Source organism: Alosa sapidissima, chromosome 10, assembly GCF_018492685.1.
Source record: "Alosa sapidissima isolate fAloSap1 chromosome 10, fAloSap1.pri, whole genome shotgun sequence".
In the NCBI taxonomy this organism is placed as follows: Eukaryota; Metazoa; Chordata; class Actinopteri; order Clupeiformes; family Clupeidae; genus Alosa; species Alosa sapidissima.
Window position 1 is genome coordinate 19546758 of NC_055966.1, and position 26715 is coordinate 19573472.

The window sequence follows — 26715 nt, forward strand, 5'->3', positions numbered from 1 at the left end:
AATGCAGAGGAAGTAGATTGGGGCCCAAATAGAACGTTCAAGCATTGTTTTTGTTTTTATTGTTGAAAGGGTCTATAGTGCTTCCAGTTCTCCAGTGAAGAAGAGAAAGGCACTTCACAAATGCAGCCCATTTACCATATATATTACAGGCCAGAGAGAAGAGGAGGAGCACAGAAGAGTGCGAGGAAGAAGAGATGAAGGAGAGGTACATAAAACAGAGAGGGGAGGTGTTTGGTGACTGGGCTTATATCATGGTGCTGCCCAGAGGAAAATGTTGCTTGTCTTTTCTTTGTCTCGTAGAAATAAACCATCTTATTTGGAGATTACGGAATTCTAAGCACCCCTTCAGGAAAAATAAGGAGCAAAATAATACTATTTTAAGATCCTAAGCGAATCTAAGCCAATTAGACTTGGGCTAAAACAGAGGAAGGCTTTTCCTTAGTAGCTAATAAATAAAGATACAAGAAAATGTTACAAATCTTATATTGATTTTGAACAGAGCTAAATTAAATCTAACAGAAATAGGCTAGGCAAAGGAGAGATGTTATTTGGATTTTCCCTCTTCTCTGGCTGTAAACAGTGTGTTGGGCGAGAGTCTCTGGGTTGTGAGATATTAATGTGCCACAGGGTTTTTGCTCAGCCAAGCCTGAGAGCCAGTGTCAGGGGGCTGCGTTCGAGGCTCACCTCCCCAAATTGATCACTCCTCGCGGGATGCCTGTGGGCGTATTGAAGGCGGGCAGCAGCTTCTCTCCAAGCTCCAGCACCTTCCTCTTAAAGACCTGCAGCAGAAGGAAGAGAGAGCAAAAACCAGCTGTTACACAGGCTGTGTGGCTCACCATTTACAGAAGAAAAAACAGCAATATGGTCCAGACACATACAAAGAAAAACACCACTTTGAATCATCCCTGTTGGGGTGGTTTTTTTTGTAGACAGCTGGGGTGTTTTCTTCTTCAAATGGCTTGCACACCATGGTGTGAAATGATGTACACGCACATGCACACACACACACACACACACACACACACACTATGTGGTACTGCAGCATTTCAGGATTTCAGCAAATCATGACAACTGATAAAGAGCCCAGGGAGTGAAGAGAAAAGAGAGAGATAGAGAGAGAGAGAGATAGAGAGAGAGGGAGAATGACAGAAGGAGAGAGACCTGGCTCTGTAGTGAAGGAAAAACAAATCAGATCCATTAACCCAGTACACCACGTACAGCACCCTGCTGCGAGAGCAGCCGACATGACTGCTGCCAGGGCCAGCCGCCCCTGCAGGTAATGCAGCCCCTCCAGCTTAGCATAAATAAAGCTAATTACACAGAGCATCAGCGACCTGCACACATCACACGGAAATACACAAACACACACGCATGCACATACTGTACACACGCATGCACAAACACACACACACACATGCGCGCGTACTCACATGCACGCACGCACACACACATACAGTACACACACACACTCACACACACAGACACACACGTACGTACGCACACACACAAACGCACACATACGTACACACACACACACACACTCACACATATATTCCGGCCACATTTAGAGTGCTTTCACTGATGTAATCCACAACAGTTCAATTAAACACAACCTCTCACTCTCCATCTCTCCCTCCCTCTGCCCCCAGTCCTCCCCCACTTCTCTCTCACTTTCCTGCACACTCTCTCTCTCTCTCATTAATATAGATTTTTTCACCTATATAATGCATCATTCTGCTGTTTGAAAGAGAGAGATAATGTAGAGAGAGAGAGAGAGAGATAGTAAACCTCAGAGTGCTTACATTACAGTAATGTGTGCAATGTTCTGTGCTTAGTGAATGACCCAATCATTTGCAGCCATTTGCCAATACTTTTTATTGGCTCATAACATTGCTCTTAAAGTGGTAAAAACATGAGTAATCCATATTCCACATTCCTTATGCACTATGAAGCAGGAACCAAATGTGGATGAGGGACCGATAATGATTCCTGGGCTGAAATGGCCCATTAAAACATCGGCTGAGAACCAGGTGATCCTTGGGCCAACTGGACCATCATTACATCAATTTGTTATTGCAGTTCCTCTAACCAATCTACAGGGGGCAGTATGAGATTCAACAGAGATGGCATTACCATTACATGGCTGAAACCATGAGAACTCTATGTTTGGGGTAATTTTCCCCTGAACCTATAAGGCATCTTCACTATCCTGACAGACCACATAATCTGTCACAATTACAATGTTCTATCCCTAGAAAGCAGGAAAAACACTTCTTGACTTATTAAGTTCAACAAGTCTAGTATAGGCTTACTCAATATTTTAGAGGCATTTTCTATTTCACCACAAAGGGCTGCACACAAGTCTTGGTCGGTGAACATAACTACACAGAACCTGTGTGACTGGACAAGATCGAAACAAGATTAAAATTAGGGGGCCTATTTTTGGAAAATGTTACAGGGTAATCACATTACCGATTCTCACTAATATGACTGAATGATAAACCACTTTCGGGTTGCCCTAATAATTGGGTCCGGATATCACGCAGACTCGAATATTCAAACATGACCCTCACACACGAACATGGGGTGGGGCTACTGGGGTATGGTGCACAATATACAGTAGGTCCAATAAGGATTAGATAGATAGATAGATAGATAGATAGATAGATACTTTATTGATCCTCAAGGGGAAATTCAAGAATTATTATGCTAATAAGGCTATTCCAAATCGTTGATACGAAAAGAAGGTCTGAAAACATGTATTTTATTTTCTCTTAAAGAAGCCCTATGCAACAATTTTAGCAAAAATGACCTTAATTATGCAGGTTGAGAGTCGTTCTGATGGTTCTACAACACTTTTTGGGTCGTTTGGTGGGTGCTTCGTCTCCCCCTAGTGCTTCTCCGCAGAAAAAAACTGAATATGTAACTTTCTGGTCCCGGTCCGAACAAATCCGTATGTGATTCAGCGGAAGTATCCAATCGTGCCTTGAAAATGTAGTCAGATTGTAGTTTCTAAGCCCTGTATGTGTTTAGCTTGGTTTCTTGATGGCTAGCTCGCTAGCTAGTGGAGGTTTAGCGTAGCAGTCACTTGCTGCCGAAGCTGTTGTGAAGAATGCGAGCCCAAATCAGGCGAAAACCCAGAAACAGCGAAGGAATAACCAGACCTGCATAGGGCTTCTTTAATAGTGTTTCCGCATCGCCCCCATTTGCGCAAAGATCCTGGAGATTGAAAGTTGGCCTTTTAACAGGGAGAGGAGCTACATGGGGAGTATAACTGAACCGTTCCGATCGTGTTACGTCTGCTGCAACAGTTCACTTCCAATATAATCAATGGAAGTAGCTACACCAGATGTAATAGCGGTGCATACATTAAAAAAATAGAAACTAGACCAGTGTTCTAAAATGTTTTTTAAGTGTCGTGAACGGAACACTTCAATTACAGCCCCAGTGTAGCTTTCCTGTTTGACTTCTCTAACGTCTTTTCTTTCTTATCGTTTTACTATTGTAATGTTTACTATTGTACTTCATTTACTTGTGCTTTGGCAATACTGTAATGTACAGAATTTGAGAGAAGAGAAAGAGAGAGAGAGAGAGAGAGAGAGAGAGAGAGAGAGAGAGAGAGAGAGAGAGAGAGAGAGAGAGAGAGAGAGAGAGTGAAAGTGAGAGACTGCTGTTTTTTTTTTTCAAGATATGTATTTTTATCAAGAGCAGGAGGTCAAACCTGTGAAAAGACAGCCATCTTGTTTTGTTGTGCTTCTCATGGAAGCCTTTTCTTGGAGCAACCAAACAACACCACAGAGCAGAGGGAGGCAGCTACTATGGACAAATGAGGCCTCAGAAGGGAAGTATGTGTATGTGTGTGTGTGTGTGTGTGTGTTTACAGAAATAGATTGCACTGCATACTCCCATTCCCTGTCTTTTCAGACATCCCTAGCATCCCTCTCTCCTTCTTTCTCTCCCTTTCCCTCTCTTTCTCTCTCAGAATGCTGTCACACAAAAACAGAAACATCTATGCATGCAGAAAACTTACTGATGCAACCTGTGACCAAATATATATTGACAGTATATGTATTTACATATAACATATAAACACCTACAAACACACACACACAGACACACACACACAAACACACACACACAGACACACACACACACACACACACACACACACACACACACACACACACACACACACACACACAGACAGACACCTTTCCCTCTCCACTTCGCCAATCTGTACTACACACACACACACACACACACACAATGGCGCGCACGCCTCCTTTCAGATTGATCCTCTATGACAGCAGACAGCTCTGGCCCTTCAGTTCCAATTTGGATTGTCAGCTGAAAATACGGAGCTGCAGCTAAATGACTTTTTCTTCCCTCACTGACTGACTGAAGTCTGAAGGCTCACGGTCAACTCAGGAAAACACTTTAGGAAATACCACTGGAATAATAATTGCCTGAAAACAAACACTCAAACTCTCTTTTTCTCTCTCTCTCTCTCTCTCTCTCACACACACTCACACAAACACACGCACAAGGAAGGGCACATGTACCCCCCCCCCCCCCCCCACACACACACACACTAAAGACAATTTTCACTCAAACACACAAATACAAGCAGAATTCTCTCTCTCTCTCTCACTCATAGACAATAGACGATGTTATGTCTATTTTAAATTACTCTGGAAGGTGCATGAGATATCTGGCCACAGGGCCAAAGCTTTTGTCTTCTTCATATAATACATGTACACATTACATCCAGGGAAGCATAAGGGTGTCAATTTTAGGCAGTGAGATCTATGTAAATAGGGCAAATTTAAAGAGAAACATCTGGAGGCATAAACTTCACCCTTGCTCCTGGCTGCTAATGTGCTTTACAACTGGCTGAGCATCAGCCTCTGTGACGCTAATCTGCAGTCGATCCTGTCAGGCAGAGAGACCGCTAGAAACTGTGGAGACATGCTGTCTGAAGACAAGCATACCCCGCCACCTCCGCAATCTCTCAAAAGCAGTCCGAGTGTCACAGTGACAAAGATGACTCGGCAGAATCACTGTGACGGCACCCGTGGAAACATGACATTATGGCAACTAAGCAAAGTGCTATACAGAGTTAGTGTTAGTGGCCTCTGTGGCGTGGTGATGTAGGAGCAGACAGTGATGCTGAAAAGAGAAGTATGCTTGGAGCAATGGAAATGCTGGAGAACATTTGACACCACTGAACAGTATATTAAGTGTTCTTAAAAACACTCACACTCACTCTACACAAAGGAGGACAATACGCACATACATTTCATGTGTACAGTATTTGTATCTGTTTAAAGGTTGCTTACACTCTTGCCGAGAGAAACAGAGAGGGGTGGAGTAAATAAAGCAAGAGAAAGAGAAAGAGAGAGAGAGATACTTTCTCTTTCATTGTGATTATCCACTGAAACTTTTCCCATAGTATTATGTTCCATCAGAGATACACATGGTCCCCAGGCCCGGATGGTCCCTTTGTTTTTCCCTGATAAATAATTTTGATTTTGCCAGCTGTGCACATTCCAGGCAAAAAAAAAAAAAAAAACTCCACCATCACTCCCTCTCCCTTTCCTGTTATCCCAGCCCACATGGTTGCGTTCCTCCCACGCATTCTGTCTTTTGTCTACACCTCTCTCTCCCTCTCTCTCTCTCTCAGACACACACTCTCTCTCTCACACACACACTGCTTTTACAAGACGTAGCAGGCTGACACTACAAGCTCGCAAAGAGACCCGGCAGAGGCAAGCTGTCAGTTCTGGCAATGCAACCTCTCTGATTATTCTGACCTCTCTCTCTCTCTCTCTTCCTCTCTCTCTCTCTTTATTTACCTCTCACCCTATCTCCCTCTCAGTCTGGATTCTTTCTCTGTCTCTGTTTGACTGTGTCCTATCTCTTTCTGTCTCTCCCTAAATGCTTGGACAGATGACAAGTCTGCCTCATTTACAGGCCCAAATCTATTTTGATACAACATTAGGAAAATATTCCACAGGTAAAAAAAGAGTCTGCTCACTTCACTTGCTTCCAAACATGTATTCATGATGTTTAGCAGTCAATTTTGCATCAAACTGAGTTCAAAAAACAGCTGTGAGCATGCATCTGAAATATTCTCTGCTTTAAAATTCTTTCATACCAACCCAAGATATAAAATTATCCTAAACCTTTCAGTACCTGGTGATAATTTTTTGGGGGAGGAAAGCACAGATTCCCTATTTCAGTCTTTGGAATGGGAGCAACAGCACAGCTATCCTCTTCCTTCATCACCCTATGGCCATCCTCTTCCTCCATCACCCTGTGGCAAGATCAGAGAAATTAACACTCTCCTCTGCCTACCAGTCTGTGGTCAGATGAGGAGACAGGACTGCAGGACGGCATATTAAGGGAAGGCATCAAAGCCCAGCTCTCCTCTGTCCGGCTCAGCCTGTGGTAGGATGAGAGACAGAGCAGTGCTCGTCCTGCTTCGCCTCTGCCTTTGGTGGGTTTAGGGGAAGCACAGGTCTGCTCTCCCCATTGCAGCCTGTGGGAGGGTCAACAGACAGAACAGCCCTCTGACCGATTCTTTTTAACTCACACAGCATGCATTGCTTTCAGAGGAACTAACATTCTCTCTCACACACTCATTTCAGTATGTTATACTGTATGATACTGGACTGCAGACACAATATTGGTAAAGTAAAAATACATTTTTACTATTTCTTCAATATTCATCTCTCTCTCTCTCTCTCTCTCTCTCTCACACACACCCTCATACATACCCACATAAACACACACCCTCATACATACCCACATAAACACACACGTACAGTCCAACACTGCTGTGCCACTGTCTCAGAGCTCTCTCTATCTGGAGAGTGCTAGAGGCAGCAGCAGTGGCGTCTCCAGGGACTCCAGCCCTAAGGAGAGAGAGAGGTTGTCCGTCAGGAGCCTCAGACATCAACTGGGAGGCCCAGTCTGACACTTCGGACTGGGCAGAGGCACTGGCACAGGGAGAGCACACGTACGTACGTAAGTGTGTGTGTGTGAGAGCACACGTACGTACGTAAGTGTGTGTGTGTGTGTGTGTGAGAGCACACGTATGTACCTAAGTGTGTGTGTGTGTGTGTGTGAGAGCACACGTACGTACCTAAGTGTGTGTGTGTGTGAGAGCACACATATGTACCTAAGTGTGTGTGTGTGTGTGTGTGTGAGAGAGCACACGTATGTACCTAAGTGTGTGTGTGTGTGTGTGAGAGCACACATATGTACCTAAGTGTGTGTGTGTGTGTGTGTGTGTGAGAGAGCACACATATGTACCTAAGTGTGTGTGTGTGTGTGTGTATGAGAGCACACGTATGTACGTGTGTGTGTGTGTGTGTGAGAGCACACGTACGTACGTATGAGTGACTGAGTGAGTGAGTGAGTGAGTGTGAGCGAGCGAGCGAGCGTCAAACTAATGAACATCTACTCTGGATACTTGGTTCAGGAAACTGTTGTTAGACTTTGGTGTACTATTATCAGCAGGGCCTTCCTCACTTGTGGCGATCTCCACAAGCCTCCTCATTAAAATGAGGGCCACAGTCACCCTGGCACAGCCTGGTATCTGGGTCTAGCAACCTGGGGACTCAAAAGAAATCAATGTCCAAGCGCTCCTCATCAACAAACACACATGTTTGAACTCACTGAACGAGTTCAGACAGGATTCAACCGGTTTGAGGGAAATGAGACTGAGGTGAAATCATTGTTGGTTAGAAGACAACAACCCTGGGAGAGAAAGTCTGAGCAAATGAGGAGATTCTGTCGATAGTGAACACCAGGCTGAGTTACATGGGGAATCAGATGTCTGCCTGCCTATGAAAACCATGCCATTTACCGCAGAGAGGCTTAATTGCTCCACCGACCAGAAGTCAGCAAGGCTTGGGCAAATCTGTGCAAGATTGTTGGCCAGATAGAAATGTGCTGCTTCAGATCAAAGTTCTGTGTTATTGGCATTAAGTGGTGTTTGGATTTCAGGATTTCAGTTTAAAACTTCGACTCTCCTATCTAATTGTGCTTTATGCACACATATGGAGGATCGTAGACATGATCTATGGTAGATGAAGGCCAAATCTGTTGAAGAGCTACTCTCTGTCTTTTGCCTTGATTATACTTGTTTGTGGACATGCACAAGTCCTTCCTTGAATGGCTGCATAATAATGAAATTCCCTAGTGGACATTTGCACACTCAAAAGCACGCAAAATGAGGGGCGCTAGTGAGCACCTGATGGAGTAGACACGTTTTTCCTTAGCTCCTCTCCATGTTATAGAATAATTCGGTATTTAATTTAAAATTCACCAGTTTACCCGACCTCTTGTTAATTTAACCTAAGACTAAAATCGAGGATGCGAAAAGCGAAGACTGAGCATGGAAAACAGCAGGATAAAAGCCATATCCAGACTAGAACTCCTGCACCGCTGGGGTTATCGCTAGCACCAGAACGTGCCATGGCAGATCTCGAGACTAGCAAGGACACTGATGCGGAGTCGAGCAGCATTCTTCTGGCAACAGAAAGTATGAACAAAACAATGACTGATCAATTTGACACATTAGAGGCAACGCTAGCATCCACTCAAGCATCTTTGGTGAGTCTAGGAAACCGTATGGCAGAAATTGAAGAAGCTAGCTCCAGCTACGACCACCGCCTCTCACAAGTTGAACAAGTCTGCGTGAAAATGCGGGCGAAAAACCAAGCACTATGTTTAAAAGTAATTGACCTAGAGGCTCGCTCTAGGCGTCAGAATATAAAAATTGTTGGCCTGCCTGAAAAGATTGATAAAAGAAACCCTGTTGAATTTCTGGAGAAGTTTATCCCTGAACTGCTAGGTGCTAGCAATTTTTCCAGCCCTGTTGTTGTGGATTGAGCACACCGTCTAAACAATCTTCGGAGGAAAATGCACGACCGCGTGTGATGATAGCCCGGATTGATCACTTCCAAATCAAGGAGAAAATCCTACAGCTTTCTCGTGAACAATTCCCCCTGGCATACAACGAGGCGGCGATCCATTTCTTCCCCGATTTGCCAGTGGAGGTGATTAAACAGCGCCAGGCTTTTGAAGATGTCCGAAAGAGGTTCAAGGAGGCAGGTTTCATCTATCCAGCTCGACTCCGGGTCACCTTGCGGAACTCGGAGCAGGTATTTTCTTCACTACAAGAAGCCGAGGTGTTTGCAGGGACTTTGTCTTGAACATTGCATGCGCTTGGGATGGCGTATATTATCTGGTATGTGACTTTGTTTCCTGCCATTACGCAGGTCGGGACAATCTCATGACCGTGGTTTAAATTTACTTGTGTGTTTTTTGCATAATTGGAGAGAGAGCATAGGGCTCTTTTTGTTAGCTTAGCTAAACTAGTCTTTCCTATGGTCTGGCAGCCTCTATGCCTGTTTGAGGGGAGCGTGTTCTCACTTTGTTTGGGGAAGTGGGACGGGGGAAGGGAGGGTAAGTTCTTAGTTGTGTGTTTTTTATTTTGTTTTCCTCTGTGCTGTTATCAGTGTTGCTGCAGGCATTATATTCCTACAGGAAACTCATATTAAGCCCACAAACCCATATTAAGCCCACAAGAGCAAAGTTGCTTAGGTGCAGCTGGGTCAATCAAATTTTCCGGTCCACATTCTCCAGTAAAGCTAGAAGAGTGGCTATTATGATTAGCAAGACTATTCCCTTTCCACCGTGTGTGATCCTAATGGCAGATATATCCTGGTGACAGGCTAGATTTGCTCATATCATGTCACACTTTTAAACATATATGGTCCCAATTTTGATGACCCAATTTTTTTCAGTAAGGTCTTTAATTTACTGCCCATTCTCTCAGACACACATGTGATTATAGGTGGTGACTTGAACTGTGTGCTTGACAATTTTTTGGATAGATCAGCCCAAACAAACCAGTTGCTCTCTGCTGCCTCCACAACCTGGAATAATTTAATGCTATCCACACATCTAGTTGACATATGGAGGCTTCAGCACCCCACACATAGGAATTATTCTTTTTTATCACAGAGACACACATCTTCCTCTAGAATCGATTATTTTTTGCTTGACTCCAATTTGATATCAAATGTAATCTCCACCACATATCATAATATTTTAATTTCTGATCACTCTCCTATATCATTGATACTTGACCTCAACCATAAGAAACAGCAATATAGTTGGCGGTTCCATCCCTCACTTCTCTCCGACTCCTCGTTTACTCAGTTCATTTCTTCTAGGATCTAGGATTTTTTGGAAACAAACGATAACCTAGAAGTTACAGACTCCACCTTGGAAGCTTTTAAGGCTGTGACTAGAGGGCACATCATCTCTTTTGAAAGCTCAATGAGAAAAGAAAAGAAAAAATGTCTTTTAGAAATTGAAAAAGATCTAACACAACTAGAAACTGCCTATAAATCTTCTGCTAACTCCACCACCTTACAGAATATTCTTAAACTGAAGTATGAATATAATGACATTTTGTTTGCTCAAGTGCAGGACCAACTGTTTAGACTGAAACAAAAACAATTTGAACTAGGGGACAAGCCCCAGAAGCTATTGGCCCGACAGCTGAGAGGTTTGCAGGCTAGCAGAGCTATACATAAAATCTGGGGACATTATCACTGACCCCAGCAATATAAACAAGCGCTTCAGGGAATATTATCAACAATTATATACATCTAAAGCTGGGGGGGATGCCTTTACGTGGCTGGAGAATCTGAATCTCCCTAAATTGAGTGACACAGCGTGTGAGGCACTTAATGCTTAATCACCACTCAAGAGATTCTAGATGCTATAAAGTAATTTCCTAATGGCAAGAGTGCTGGACCAGATGGTTTTGGAATAGAGCTATATAAGAAATTCCCTGAACAGTTGACTCATCTCTTGCTCAGGATGTTTAATCACTCATTTGAAACTCAGAAGTTTCCAAGCTCCTTATATGAAGCCAACATCTCACTAATTTCAAAAGAAGGGAGAGATGAGACTTGAGCCCTCATCTTACCGTCCGATTGCATTGCTGAACTCTGATGTGAAAATTTTCACAAAATTGATCGCAAATAGGTTAAACAAACATATTGCCTCCATTATCCATGCTGACCAAACTGGTTTCATTCCTGGAAGGTTTTCCTTTTTTACTGTTTTAATGAACATAATATACCATGACTATAAGAAGGATCAGAAGGTGGCTGTCCTCTGCTTAGATGCAGAGAAAGCTTTTGATCAGATTGAGTGGGCATACATGTGGAGGGTGTTGGAGGACTTGGGGTTGGGTTTGGTAGCCGTTTTATTTCATGGATTAAAATTCTATATGCCCATCCTTCTTCTTCCATTCTAACAAACCAAGAGAGGTCAGCTCCATTTCCATTACATTGTGAGACGCGCCAGGGCTGGCCCCTCAGCCCTCTCCTGTTTGCGATTGGTATTGAACCTCTTGCTATCGGTATCAGGCAACACAGCTCTCTCAAACCTATTCGTTTTGGTGATGTGGACCACCATCTATCTTTCTATGTAGATGATGTTGCCATCTTTATGTCACAGCCTGAGCAGTCTATCCCCATTCTGTTAGACCTTATAAAGTCATTTGGTCAGGTTTCTGGGTACACAATTAACTGGCAAAAAAGTGAATTTTTGCCTCTTTGGGTTAACCATAAAGTGGAATTTCTGCATAAACTCCCATTCAAAGTTACAGACAAGTTGAAGTACTGTATCTTGGAGTAACTCTACCAAAATATCCTAAATTCATATCTAAACTGAATTTTCATGAAAAGGTGGAAAGATTAAAAGGTGATATTGGCAAGTGGCGCACACTCCCGCTTTCTATGGTGGGTCGTATAAATGCTATCAAGATGGTCTCACTGGCAAGATATCTCTTATATCTCTTTCAAAACCTTCCTATTTTCCTAACAAAATCATTTTTTAAACTACTAGACTCAATAGTCATGCCTCTTGTCTGGGGTTTTAAAGCTCATACTGTAGAATATCAAAATCTCATTTACAAAAACCCAGAGAGAAGGGGGGATTTGGGATACCATGCTTTCAGCATTACTATTGGGCAGCAAATCTTAGAGCTCTTGCCTATTGGCGTGAAGGCTACAGCCTGGAAATTTCAACAACCACCCCTGCGTGTGTGGCCATTGAAAAGAAAGATGTTAAAGGCAGTTCACTTCACTATGTCCGCCAAAACCTGCCTAACTTTGAATCCCTCCCTGAGGAAAGCAGGGTTTATAGTCTTTTGCTTGGCCCACCAGATTCAAAACACTTGATGTCAGATTTTGTCAAGATATTTTCTGAACTGGTGAACTATGCCACCCACTCTTTGAGGAAAGCTTGGGAAGAGTAACTGGGTCTCCAGATTAATGATATTGTTTGGGAGGAGAGTCTAGGTAGAATCCAATACTGTTCTATTAATGCCAGACATCACTTAATCCAGTTTAAGGCCATGCACAGACTTCATTATTCAAAAACGAAATTACATAGAATATACCCTACTGTTTCCCGTTTGTGTGATCGATGTAAGTCAGCTGATGTTTCCTTAACCCATCTCTTCTGGACATGTCCAAAATTGTATGACTTCTGGTGTGTAGTATTCCATTGGTTTTCTGAAATGTATGGTTGTGTGCTCAAGCCCGAGCCAGAGGTGGCACTGTTTGGCTACTCCCTGTCTCTATTGACTCACAGTCGCCTTGTATAGCACACCATTATGTATGGAATATTAATTGCAAAGAGACTGATTTTGAGGCTTTGGAAGTCAGAAGCAGTGCCTCTCTTCAAGACGTGGCTAACAGATCTTGCCTCTGTATTACACATGGAGAAAATCCGATATGCCATGACGGACAGTCTTGAAAAAATTCTACAAGATTTGGCAGCCATTCTTGGACCATCTTGCTCAATTTGATGGAGATCTTGAACAATTTTGAGACTCACAATACACCATTTACCTCTTTGATCAATTCTGTTTTGATTTAAAGTACCAGTGATGCAACAGTACATGTCATTATCTTGAGTAATACGCCCTGTACTTCTTTGTTGTTTTGTTTTGTGTCTCTTTGTTTATTTGTTTTTTCTCCTCTTTTCTTTTCTTTCCATATAGACATGTGTTACTCCTAATTTATGTTCCATTGTACTAAACTACTTGGAAAACACTTAATAAACATATTGATAAAAAAAAAGCACGCAAAATGTCCAGGCCTTAGGGATGCAGCATCGATTCTGTGATCGAGATGCCTTAACTTCCACAAAAGATCTCCAAAGCACCTCCAAAGTGGAGGTGTACCAGCTTTCAAATCCAAAATATTTGTCGAGCGTGACATTCAAATAAAACTGGGTCTGCATTATTTATCACACATAGGCATCCACCTACACCACCTCACCTCCCAATACACATACACCACCACCTGAAAAACACACACTCAAACACAAACACATAAAGATCAAATGAATCAAAGATGAAGGCACCAGAGTAAACAGATGCTGTGAGATGTACCCCTGCAGCGTGTTTAAAAAAAATAAAATAAAATAAAATAAAATGATAAAAAATAAAACAAATGAATGAACAGGCACAATCCGACATAACTGCCAGCAACCATCACTGAAACTGATAGCCTGGCGCATCCCCCAGGGGGCAAGAACCATCACTGCAGCTGTGCTTTTATGAGCTACCTCTTTAGCATTTCTGCAGTTTCGCTTCATATTGAATAGAATTTAATGCTGTACCAAAACAATACTAACATAGAAGTACATTCGATACCTTAAACCCTTTTGTTAAAACAAAACACTTAATTAGTGTTTAGTCTTGTGGTTACAGTTAGTGACCCGTGGAAGTGGAAACTTACTGTCCTCTTGTGTCCATTGTAAGGATGCTGACAGTCCTCTCCTGCATTTCATTTAGTAAGCACATTATCTTGTCAGGGCCGCTGCATAGGGACATCCTATAACTTAATCATGAGCTGTCTCATGATTAAGAGACAGCTCATGGCTGTCTAACCAAGTGGGCAGTGACATGGGTGGGTTTGACAGGTCCCACTTCCCAGTGTCCCACTTTCAACATTGTGCAACATTGCAGCATAGTAGACAAATGCTTAATTAAGCAAAACATACACAAGGACAGAGGCCAAACCATTCTACATCTGAATGTTGCCTACAATGACCAAAATCCTCTGCTGTAAGTCATCAAAAAAAACAGTTCAGGGACATTTAGTTCTGTAACTGCTTTGAGTCCCCCGTATAACACATCCTCTCCTCTACTTCAGCAAGCAATTGAAGCCTTTTCCCAGAAGAAGGTGCTGCCCTAGGTAGGACTTGGTCATTAAAGGCCATTAAAGGTCATTAAAGGCCAACTCCTGGTATCAACTGGTTGGCAACAGTGGCTAAGGTTAATGAACCAGCTACTTTTTCCATTATGTAAAGAGCCTTGGGCTGTAGGGGAGATCACCCTGGAGCCTCAGAGAATCTACACTCACGATAGCTGGCAGGAAGTGGGCAGCCAAGTGTCACAAAACTTTGTCTGACTTCAAATCACTGACCACACCTTTTAGGTGCTTTTAAGGGCAACTTAACCCAAGTGGCAGAGCGAGGGGGTGCATGGTGTGTTCACTCACCTCACTCAGGTGCTGGTTTCTTTGGCGCTGCGAGTGGCCACATTAATCATATTAAGTGATGTACAAGAGCCATAAATCACTCGCGGAATTAACCGCTTTCATTTTCTAATGAGGCTCCAGGAAATCTCCCAACTTGAGCACTTGAGCAACAGCTGCCCCACTACCGATTAACCAAGAATCACAGTCAGGAAACACAATGTCACAATGACCCGTCTATTTTCTCACAAGAGTAGGAAGGAAAGACGTCTCGGGCTTATGTTTCACAAGTTCACAGAGTGGGCGTCTGGTGTCACATTGCTCTGCATAAAATCTCCCCGGATGTCCTTCACCTTCAGCTTCCATTACTCCCAAGAGGTAAGTATCTGTTGCCGTGGCAGCAGCAGCATCCGTCTGATTGCCACTCGCCCCTGTTGCCTGCGGGGAGAACGCAGGCGCTCGGTGAAAGACAGGTGAGGTAACCATCTGTCATCGTTGCCACAGCTTCTCCTGTGTACTGAGTTACATCATAAAATCCACCGATCTTAACCTCAGCATGTCCAGGATGCGTTCCTCACAAACGTCCTGTTCCAAGTACAAATCTCACACTTCTTCCTCCCCGTCCTCTCTCTGTCTCTCTCACTGCTTGGCTTTTGATCCCCGCCCCCCACCCCACCCGTTCCATCATCCTACTTTGCTTCAGAGCTGACTTCTACTCAGTGGCTCCTTCAGACACACAGGGTGTTTTTTTTCCCTGCCACACACATCCCCTGTGATAGTGTTTATTGTTAGAGGTGTTATATAAATAAGCGACTGTAATTCCATTACAACACACTGCTATGCTTCACAGTTTATAGTCACAAGCTGCATTCATTCACAATGTGCCTGTTTATATAGGGTATTCTTCTTCTTGGTGAAAATGATCAAAACACAGGTAAACAGAGTCGAGGGACATGTAGTCGTGCAGACAAGAACCCCACCCCCACCACCTACCCTCTCCCACCTACCCTCTTCTCCGAAGACACAAGGCCTTTCAATAATTCAGATGTCTGGGTAGGCAGAAGCATGCACTCACCTGTATTTAAAGGGGGGGGGGGGGGGGGGGGGGTACAAAGCAGTGGTGGGGGGAGAGGGCTGTTTGTAAATGTCAGCTTCGCTCCTCGTTAAAGGGGGGCAACAGCACACTTCCTGCGGCATCCAGCCACTTTCGCATCTCATAAAAGCGCCTTGTTCAGCCCGAAGAGCCTCGTTAAAAACTTTTTAGTCCGGGCCGCTGGCTGTCAGGCCTGTCAGTACGCATCGGGTCAGGCCCATGAAGCGATGACAGGATGAGCTATTGGGCCTTTGGTACTACCTCCTTGTTTTTTTTATTTCTCTCGCAAAAGCCGGACAAGCAGAGGATAAAAAAGACTGTTGCAAAGGTATTTTGAGACATTAGTCTTTTCAGAGTCTATAAACAGTGTAGGGCCTGGCACTGTGAAGTTAAATTTACATAAAATGGTAAACAAATGAGCATACGGATAAAGACTGTGATGTGTCTAAATTTACCTCATTAAACAGTAACGACAGCATTCTCGCTCACTGTCCTACATAACACTGCCCTACTGCTTGAAACACCATGGCTCAGCATCTCTACATCAGAAGCACTGCTGTGTGTGTGTGTGTGTGTGTGTGTGTGTGCGTGCGTGTGTGTGTGTGTGCATGCGTATGTGTGCGTGTGTATGTGTGGGTGGGTGAGATCCTCAGAACGCAACTACTTCACATAGTGTGGACACAACATAGCCAGCATTCTCTCTCACTGTCCTATACAACACTGGCCTACTCTGTGAAACATTGCTAAGCATCTCTACACCAGCATTTCTGAGCCTCAGTGATATTATGTTAGAGGGTCCAATTCAAACTTACATAAAGGTGCAAAATGGATCCCCCCCAAAACCAGGAGTTTACCAGCAGAGCATTTCCCTGTCAGGGGTTCAGTTTCTTCAGCTAATTAAAAGTCAGTAATAAAAACAGTGTGACGTGAAGCAGGTCTATTTCCTGGACAGGACTCCACTGAACTAAACCTTTCATAAAGACTGCAAAGCTGCCCTCAAGAGAAATAAACTCAGAAGAAAATCACAAGGGAATATAGTCCAGACGTGACGTGTGTGTGTGTATGTGTGTGTTGGTGTGGGGTCTAGAGTAACTGTCTATGTGTGTGTGTGTGTGTGTGTCTGTGTCTTTCTGTCTCTGTGCATTTGTATGTTTCTCCACAAAGTCCCATCCACCCCTGTGTGTTTGTGCGGTTGCACTTGGGGGAAATGAAGTGACAAAGTCAGTGGGCTTTGGAGTGACACAGCATGTAATCCACTTCCTCCTCCCTGCCAACAGCCAGGAGCCTGGAGCCCGCCGAAACAAGGAACCGACAGTTCATCTTCACACCAAGGCTGCACGCTTCAGATAACACCCGTTAAAAAACTCCATCATATTTCCCCACTCTCTCTCTCTTTTCCTCTCCTTCTCGCCTTTTCTACCCTCTTCTCGTCTTCATCATGTTAAAAAGAAAGCAGAAACCCCTCAAAACTCAATTACAGAGCTCATCAAAGGACACAGCACTTCCACCAGCTGTTTCCACCTTCAAGAGGCAAAACAAAGGAGGGGATGCTCTCACGTCGAGCACGTTCCTATTGTGTCACTCTCAATCCCGGCCCTTCAGAATCATCAACCCTCACGCCTCGGCCCTTAGCAATCACTAACCCTCGCGCTGCCATTAACGAGATGCAACCACTTCCCCTGCATCTTATCCCTCGACTGTGCTAGCGAAATCGAGAACAAAAGGAGCCGACTTGTGGTGCAGTCGCGCTGCCGTACACAGTTCACACAGCGCCTGCTCTGCCTGGTCTTCTCATTAGTGGCTGAGGTTGTTCGCCGTCTGCCCCAGGATGGTGAGCATGTCGTATGTCATGGGGCTGGACAGATGGGGCTTGGGGTAAAAGCATCTGGTGTGAGAAAGTGGCGTTCGCACATTACCAGACCGCCACGCTAAGTTGGCCACATGGACGAGAGGACAGCAGCTGAGCCCTGACTATGTTATGTATGTGTTATTATCACAGACACACACATACACACACACACACACACACACACACACACACACAAATTCACATGATGGCTCATACACCCAAATGCACACATATGCAAACACACACACACAAATAAACTCACATACACACACACGTACACACTCATACACACAGAAGGCAAGCCATGTGGAAAGCTAAAAGCAATGGTAAGCCCGGTGCAGGGTAGCGTCCTGGCTCCAGGTCACCAACTTGGCATCATCCGTTTTTGCCCCTTGTGCCTGTGCGAAACAACATATGTTGGCTCTGACATTTCCCCTCGACGCGCCGCTTAAAGCCCTGACATTTCACGGGCCAGCTCCTACCTGGGTCACCTGAGATGATCATCTCTAGAGGAGGAAGCGCAGACGTCTTACCGCAGCCAAAGCCGTGACCTTTTCCTCCACGGCTGCCAAGCTGGCAAAGCTTTGTTCTTTCACCTTCTTTCTTTCTCTCTCTCTCTCCATCACTCTGTCTTTCTCTTTCTCACTCTCTCTCTCTCCTGTGTGCGCACGACCACACTAATACAGAGAGCTTTGGGGGGTTTGGCAGATGAACGCGAAACAAATTTCGCTGGACTTGATGTCGGTGTTCTCAGGGCGTTTCAGCTTTTCGCTTGGCTCCTGCTGCAAAGTCTGGACCCCGCACCAAGAGATTTATTACAGACCAAGCAGGAAGCCACGGGCAAACGAGAGGAGAGAAGAGAAGAGAGGAGGAGAAGATACGAGAAAACAGGAGGGGAAAAGGGCAGAAATAAGATGAGAGGAGGGGAGAGGAGTGGGGAGTGGAGTGGAGGAGGAGAGGGGACGAGAGGAGAAGAGAACCGAGGAGAGGAGAGAGGATGGTAGAGGAGAACAGAAGAGAGGAGAGGAGAGGAGAAGAGAACAGAGGAGAGGAGAAGAGAAGAGAAGAGAGGAGAGGAGAAGAGAAGAGAGGAGAGAGGATGGTAGAGGAGAACAGAAGAGAGGAGAGAAGAAGAGAACAGAGGAGAGGAGAGGAAAAGAGAACAGAGGAGAGGAGAGGAGAGAGGATGGTAGAGGAGAACAGAAGATAGGAGAGGAGAGAGGAAAAAAGAACAGAAAAAGAGGAGAGAGAGCAGGCAGACAGGGAGCATTTTTCTCCTGATCTGCCCTGCCTGCTATGGGTTTCTGAGGAAGGTGATGAATAGCCTGTCTCAAAGGGGGGGCCTGTCCCTCTGAGTGATACGATGCCCTCACTTTCACTTATTGTGATGATTTTTTAAACCCACTGTGTGACAACAAACAACTTTAAGATATATGAATATCTTTCCATCCAGTCATCCAAGGTCAAATCATTTTTTTCCCTCGTCGCCATCATCTGCTAGCAGGTGGCTGCCATTTCTCTCCCTCTCTTTAGCATAGCAGCCATTTACACGGCCAACCCGGCCAACCCGGCCATCAGTTGGACATCATTTCCCTGCGTAGATTGCGCTCAAGTTTGTTCCTCCAGGGACACAAGCTTCATCAACACACAAATGGAGACTTGTGAAGACATACATCTCCCTCGCTCCACACAGCCCCCCTTGCCAATGCCACCGGCCAACCTCTTCCCTGAAATCCTCCTCTGTGACTTCTTTACCCCGCGGGTTCCTCCCAGTCGTGCATAGCCATATGTCAGAGGACTGCTCAACACCAGTTGAACAGGGTTCCCCGTTGCCTGGCGCCGCGTTGCTATGGTTTCAGCCAAGGAGATCAGCGCTCACTCCATCTGTTTGATCAACTGTGAGCTCAGAAGGAGGAAAGGAAAGAGTCTTCTCTCGGTGATTCACAACGCTGTCATTCTAACTAACCCCTCCAGTTCTCTCCAAAAACATGGCTAGAATACCAACAACAAAGACCCTTCCTAAGCCCATGCAGCTAGCACGTCTTCAGATACCACTGCTTCACTACATGTACTGCATCATCTTTGGGCCCCAGTCTTATTGCCCACCTCAAGGGCACATTAGATTTTATTGCCACCTGAGGGTATCTTCACCCCAGAGCTGGTCAGAAGCCAGTAGGCTCAGGCATGTCCTCCATCTGTCCTTCACACAAGGAGGAGCGCGGTGATGAACAGCTGGTCAGCATTCAGCTCGGCTCTAGAGGCTGGGAGGCTATAAGGATTCCATTCAGGATGCAGCAGGTGGTAATGATGTATGGGGACAGGGATCCAGATGTCCGATATGGCCACAGGGCACTAAAATATTCCATACAATAAAATCCAATGATAAACAGCAGTGACTACAGGATCAGATACAAAACAACCAAACCAAAATAAATTTCATATTTTACCAGCTTATCTGTATCAACTCATCTTCAAATAATCATCAGAACTTAGCGAACTTAGCACCATCTACAACATTTGAGGTCGGGAAGTTCTATATTCTGAATAGAATCTGAGTATGACGTATCAGGCTAATTAGGATTCACATGGCAGTAATTTTAAAGCATCGTAGCGCTCTAGAATCTTTGGTTTAAAGTGCTACACTTTAGACTTGGAACTTAAAAGCTAAAGGTAACATCAAGGTAAAAAGCAGATTGTCCATTAAAACTCATGATGAATGTCAGCTGAGAATTTATCTCAGTAAGGGTATTGTCGTCATCTGGGCATACAGATGGCATCACAAACAAAAATACAAAAATTGCAAACAAGAAAGCTTAAGCTGTCTCACTCGTTAAGAGACTCAGAAATGAAGGGGAAAGATGTAGGATGTACTTATTTATCCTCACTTTTTCTCCCTGGTACTCTGCCTGGCAGTGCTACCTGTCATGTAAAGGTGCTATTCACGAGGCGCCTGTGGAGAGAAGCACACAGTCCAGCACCTTTTGACACCATGACATGTCAGCTTCAAAAACACAACCCTGGGAGGTCGGGGCTATCTCATCCTGCACGCATACACCAGAGCCTGACAACATGGACCAGGCCCTGTCTTATCCATGTTCATACACGTGCAGGTGCATCTAAAAAAAAATTGAATATAGTGGAGAAGTCTATTGCCCGGCCCAGACTGAGAGATTAAATGTTCAGGAAACCATTGCCGGTATTTTGACTTAATTGGCTGATTAGAGCTCTTCTAAGGTCGACATTTCTGAATTATTATTCTATAATAATTTTTTACACTAATATTATGAGGTACTGGATTTTTTTATTTATTGTGCTGTAAACTATAATGATCAAGATTAGAATAATCAAGATTAAAACAAATAAAAGGCTTAAAATATTTCATTTTATGTGTCGCTTTGGACAAAAGCGTCTGCTAAATTCCATAACCATAACCATTCCATAACCATGTGTAATGCATCTAGATTATATGAAAGTTTCACTTTTTTAAATAAAATATTCTATTTTTTTTGTGCTGCACCTTTACCATCTCAGGCCACTCTGATGGGCAATGGTGAGGAGAAAGTGAGCACAGCACATTGCTACACAGTAGACAGAAAGGGGGCCAGTAACTTAAAATAATTCACAGGGAAATTATGTCGGAGATCACTTTGGAGAGCACTTTGGAATGATAGAAAAGGCACGGCCCCCTTTTTGTGCATGCCAAGACCATGGGACTGTCACAAGAGATTGAGATGCAGACCTTCCAGATCTTGATGACCGCTGCAGTTTCAGGTTCATGAGCAGCTGTAACTTAGTTACCCTGGTACATGCACTGCCCCACTTCCCACTCCCACATCCCTAGCATGTGTGGTTATGTGGTTCCCTAACAATCACACAAATTTGACTTAATCCAAAAATTAATTATTAATTGACTTCACCTCTCAGAGTTAGGCTGCTGCCCTGGCAGATGCAATTAGCTCTGTTTACACAGCAGCCCTTTCTGCTAAAAAAAAAGGGCGAGGAGGAGGAAAAAGAAGGGGAAAAACAAAGGGAAGAAAAAGAAACAGCACTACGTCATGTTCCGCTAGCCTGTCTGTGTTGGCCATCGGCGTGTGGTGAGGCATCAGGTGGAGCTGTCAGTGTCAGTGTCGATGCAGACACCTACTGTATCAGACAACCCACAGCTGGGGTGACCCAGGGGAGGTAGGTGGTTGGTGGGTGGGGGGCTTTTCCAGATCATCAGTCCACACAGCACCCTGCCTTGGGTGAGGAAAGAGCGCACCCTTTGTGAAAACTGACTAGTAGATAGATAGATAGATAGATAAATAGATAGATAGATAGATAGATAGGTGTGTAGATAGATATACTTTATTCATCCCCAAAGGGAAATTACAGTATTCTCATGGTATCCCTATGATGGTGATTCACTGTACAGTATTAATGTGTGTGTGGCTTTTGTGAGTACAATATACTCACAGACAGGTACCAGCCTCTTCAGCCTTAAAGCTGATTTATGGTTCTGTGCCTCTAAGGGCTGTATTTTGCACACTGACGCATGGCGTAAAACTCGTTTTCCACCCGGCGCGAAGTTTAATTCCTTATTTTGCACGTTTATTTGCGCCCAGGGGTGTGGCAATTAACAACTTAGGGAGTGGCTTAGCGCATTGTCTAAAAATCGCTATTGTACACCTGGTCAGAGGTCTATGGCGAGTTGTTTATATGTTATTTTAAGAGCGCATTGTCAACAGTCATATTGGCGGGTGCACCTATCATCCATGAACGCACACCAGCGCACATCCAAGCAAAAGATTACAAATTGCACGATTACAATGGGAAACATAATTAGAATAAAGATATTATGAAATACTGTACATCTCATGATGAGTAGTTATTCACCATCATTTGCAAATTGGTAATGACGGTTAAAAGTGATTAGGGGAGAGGTGAGAGACAGTATGGAGCACAGCTGAAGACGGACTGTCACGAGATATAAGAAACTCCTCTGCAGCATAAATGCTGTTTTATTCAGTCATTTGAGCAATATTAGGGTAAGTGTTGCTTTTTCCAGCCTATTTTTTCGATGGTAACCCATTGTCAGTCAATAGTGAAAGTAACTGCATATAACTGTATTGTCGTTGACTGACACCATGGTGAAGTTAGTTTCACTTTGAGTTCAAATAATACAGGAGTGCAAATGCGTGAAGGTTATGCTAGGCTTTAGAAATGCATGGTTTAGTGGAATTCCATACGGTCTCGCAAGTAGCCTCCTTCAAATGTGCCGTTGAATGTAAAAATACCGATGCATTTATTTGACATTGCGCTTTGCACTGTTAAAGGGAATGACAGATGTCATTCTCATTGGTTTAAATGATGTTACGCCCCGAACACACCCATGACTGATTAAAAAACTTAGGAACACCTTGTTGCGCCATGCGCTTGACGTTTGATAACGAAAACCCCTTCCAATGTGGACTGGACACATCCTACTAAATTTGAATAAGCTTTTGACGAGTGACGATGTGCTTTTGACTGTCATGATAGGGCCATAAATCTTTTTCAGCTGTGAGTATTGTGTGTCTGCGTAGCTCACTACCAAAATGATAACTGGAGTGGCAAATTCCATAGATTGGCGAGCATTAATAAATATTAATGTGATGGTTTGCCTTTTCTTGCTTAGGTTTTGTAAGATTTTGCAAAAGTTACTGAGAAAAGGACACAATATATTCCAACAACCTTGTTATTGTAACCAAAAAAGGCATCTGAGGTTGTTTGTGTGGTGTCTGCCAGCCAGTTTATGCTAGCAAGTGAACTTCCCACAATTGCCCACAAAGTGCTGCTTGCTGGCAAAGTGCAGATTTTAAAATGTTTGTCTGAGGTGATTTGCAAAGCTTCTGTCAGCAAACTACCAACAAGTACACCGACTATCAACACACAGGGCGAGTTGACCAATCAGTCCTTGTGGTCTACATCGCCTTGAAATGACAGTTTGGAGGAGGTGTAGCGGCATAGGGGTTGTAGTGGGGTACGCGGTGTCACAGAGGCTCTGTGTGGCGATGCTGTCGCTTTGAAGCAGAACCATGAATTGGGCTTTAATTGGGACTAAGCAGACTTGCTAACAACAACAACATGCTGCTGTATATATGTCTCTATGTTATTTTATTAGGCAGAAGCACTCTTCAGCAAATTGATTCTCTTGCATCTTAAATCTAAGCTTTTAAAATGGTTTAAAATGGGCTATATATAATGAAAGGCTGCCATCACTCATAGCCAGTCCTCCCACAGTGCGGGCCTGGCTTGGTCAGAGCGAGTGTTTGCACTGCAGGCCCTGTCACACCGCATGACTAGCCTGCCACGTTTCCAGCAGTGCTCTTAGGCCATGGTCTCCTCACATTAGGTGCAGCTCTCAACTGAAGCAGACTGCATCCACTTCAAAGACAGCAGGACACAGAGGCGTTTCTAACCGGATCTGTGCTTTACGAGAAAGGATCCACTTGTGTGTCACCCAGCATCAACACAACGAAGCAGGAGGATAGTTTTAAAGGTTTCACTCTGTTCAAATGTGAGTCATTCACAAGACTGCCACAACACAGGGCACAGTGCAGAGACCTTTAACAACACTGTCACCATTTTAAGCGCACTTTCAACAGGTAAGTAAGAAGTGCATTAGCGTACATCCACCTGTGGAGATACTGACCTTTTGGAGAGGTGAAGTTGTGTGAGGCCAACAACATGTCTCTTCGCCTCTTTGTCACACTGCATGGTAAATCTGGAACTCGAGACATGCTTTGCATCAAGTATGTTATGGAGGAAATATGAGTACTGTACATCTTGCGCTGTTTACCGTTGCCCAAACAGAGTTGTGTCCTAAAGCTGAAGTGACAGATTTGTTTGATGCATGTGCATTGTAAGAAGTGGTTGCCAAGTTTAATGTATTCCTCCCTATTTAACATGCATTCTTCCTCCCTCTCTCTTTTCAATTCACCACGTCACTGACATTATGTTAGAATCTGCCACCAATCATGCCAATTGGGACACACAGAAACGCACTGCTCTTGTCCTAGTGCCTGGAACACAAAAGGAAATTAAGCAAAAGGGGAAAAGAGAGGGGGGAAAATCCACTGAAATTGAAACGGCTGTCAGATGTTGCAGGCTATTTCTGTCTGGAGCAGATTGAAAGAAAAAAACGATAATGTTTTGCCAAGAGAACAATGCGCTGCAATTTGCCATACCCTGTCGCAGTTACGACGGTTTCATCAGAGTCAGAAAGACACAAGAAACGAAAGCCTCGCAATTACAAAAAAGCACCAAGAAAATGAAGGCGTCATTGTCTTCGGGTGCCGACTTGGCAGCGGATCACAACTGACACGCCTCTGGTAAACATCCAATCAGCCCGGGGGCAGTTTACGGCAGAACGGCCTCAGCATCTCCTCTTTTCTCTGATCTCTCCTGCCTGCTCGGCTGTCCGGGAGGAAAGGGGTGATAAATACAGCACATCGGTTTATTACCCCGGAGACCTGTGGGGGAATTAACCACCTGTGGGGACTAGGACAGGCTGGACAGACATGAAAGAGACTCGCTCAGGAGAGGGAATGAAAGCTAATGTTCTCTTGCTAAAGTTCTACCTTGCCCAAGACAGAAAATAAAATGAGAAAGGGAGGGAAAGAAAGAATGAATGAGAAAAAGAGAAAGAGAGAGAGAGATAGAGAGAAAGAAATAAAGGACAATGACGAAAAGGGGAGATGAAGCTATAGAATCATGCGAAGACCAAGCATATTATGTTGTTCCTACACAAATGTTTTTGAAATGCAGAAGATGTAAAAGACTTACATAAAGAATAGCAGAGGTATTTGTAAATAATGGGTTCAAATCACGCACCAGCAATAACTCCATAAAAATGAGGCCATATTCCTGCTAGTCTGATTGGTTCAGATTAATAACATTCACACATAAACAAAAATAAACAAACCATCTGCCATTATAAGTGAAGGAAGACACAGACAGAAAAAAAATATCTACAGTGAGCAGAAACCCATAGTGAGCGCTAATAAGAGATGATTTTGAAAAAGCAACAAATGCCCTGAAGTCTGTTTCTGGCAAAGGGGAAACAAGTGGAGTGCAGGGTGGCAGAACTAACAGCCACAGAAGGGAGCGGCACCATTGGACTGGCCTGGCCTGGGTCCACATCGGATCAGGAACACGTCCACTCCCGAGTCGTCGCAGACGTCATCCCAGCTGTCTTCAAAAGGGCTGATGGGAATGCGGTGGACTGAGACCACAGACGCGCACTGTGAAAGTCTGGAATGTAATTACGACCAAACAAATCGTCCCTCGCCCCAGCACACACACACACACACACACACACACTGTTCATTGGCCTGTCAAACACGGTATCCCTTGGCCAACCCCCAGAACACTCCTCCATGAGGTCCCAAGCCACCACGATGGCTGATTGGACGTTTAATATCAAGTTTTATATCAAGTTTTGATCATTTTTCATCTTTATCAATTTTCTGCCTTTGAAGTGTTGATATGATTCAGAACAATGCAACAGTGCAGCATTTAGAGCATAAACAATATGTCAGATCTAACAGTGACGTAACACCACTACAGGTTGTGTCAAAATGGGGTGAAAAGGTGAAGGGAGGGTATGGGCTAATAGACACATAAATGTCCACTTTCATCATAGGTACAAGGTAATTGTGCCCACTTTGTCAGGGGCATTGTGGGGATTCACAATATATGACTCATAGTTCTCTGCTTTGTTTTTGCCTACATCCATCCTCAACTCCTGACTCCCATGTTGCCATGGATACCATCGAGCCATGTTAGCCAGAGGTGAGACTGGGCTTTTGGGCGTCTGTTCACCTGCGTCTCCCAAAACAGGGAGCACCCTATCAACCAAAGACCCTAACATTCAAATTGGTAATAAAGATGTTATTTTTGTTAATCTTGTTACTTTTATTACTTTTTACAAAGCTCTTCACATCTAGTGTTTTGGATTGTGTTAACAGGAATGCATGACTGGCTTAGAGGGAAAGTGTTAAGTGAGAGAGAGAGAGACAATGAGAGTGAGGTCAAAATGAAAAAGTAAAATAGATAGGTAGATAGGCTTGTGATGGCTACACATCAAGACTGAACAGGGCCAATGAGCTGCCTCTCTGTCTCTAATGGATTGATAGATGGGCCTGCTAGCCATGCTAAACACCAGA

General features: G+C 44.1%; 1 protein-coding gene across 2 annotated transcripts in view; it reads right to left on the bottom strand.

Moving 5' to 3' along the window:
* The window catches only part of LOC121720726 (mannosyl-oligosaccharide 1,2-alpha-mannosidase IA), a 197347-nt gene that overhangs the window by 16103 nt on the left and 154529 nt on the right, over positions 1-26715 (bottom strand). For both annotated transcript variants that reach the window (XM_042107115.1, XM_042107114.1), the window contains exon 5: positions 685-779. In XM_042107115.1, the coding sequence (XP_041963049.1) occupies positions 685-779 (95 nt within the window). The remainder of the gene's footprint in view (positions 1-684; positions 780-26715) is intronic.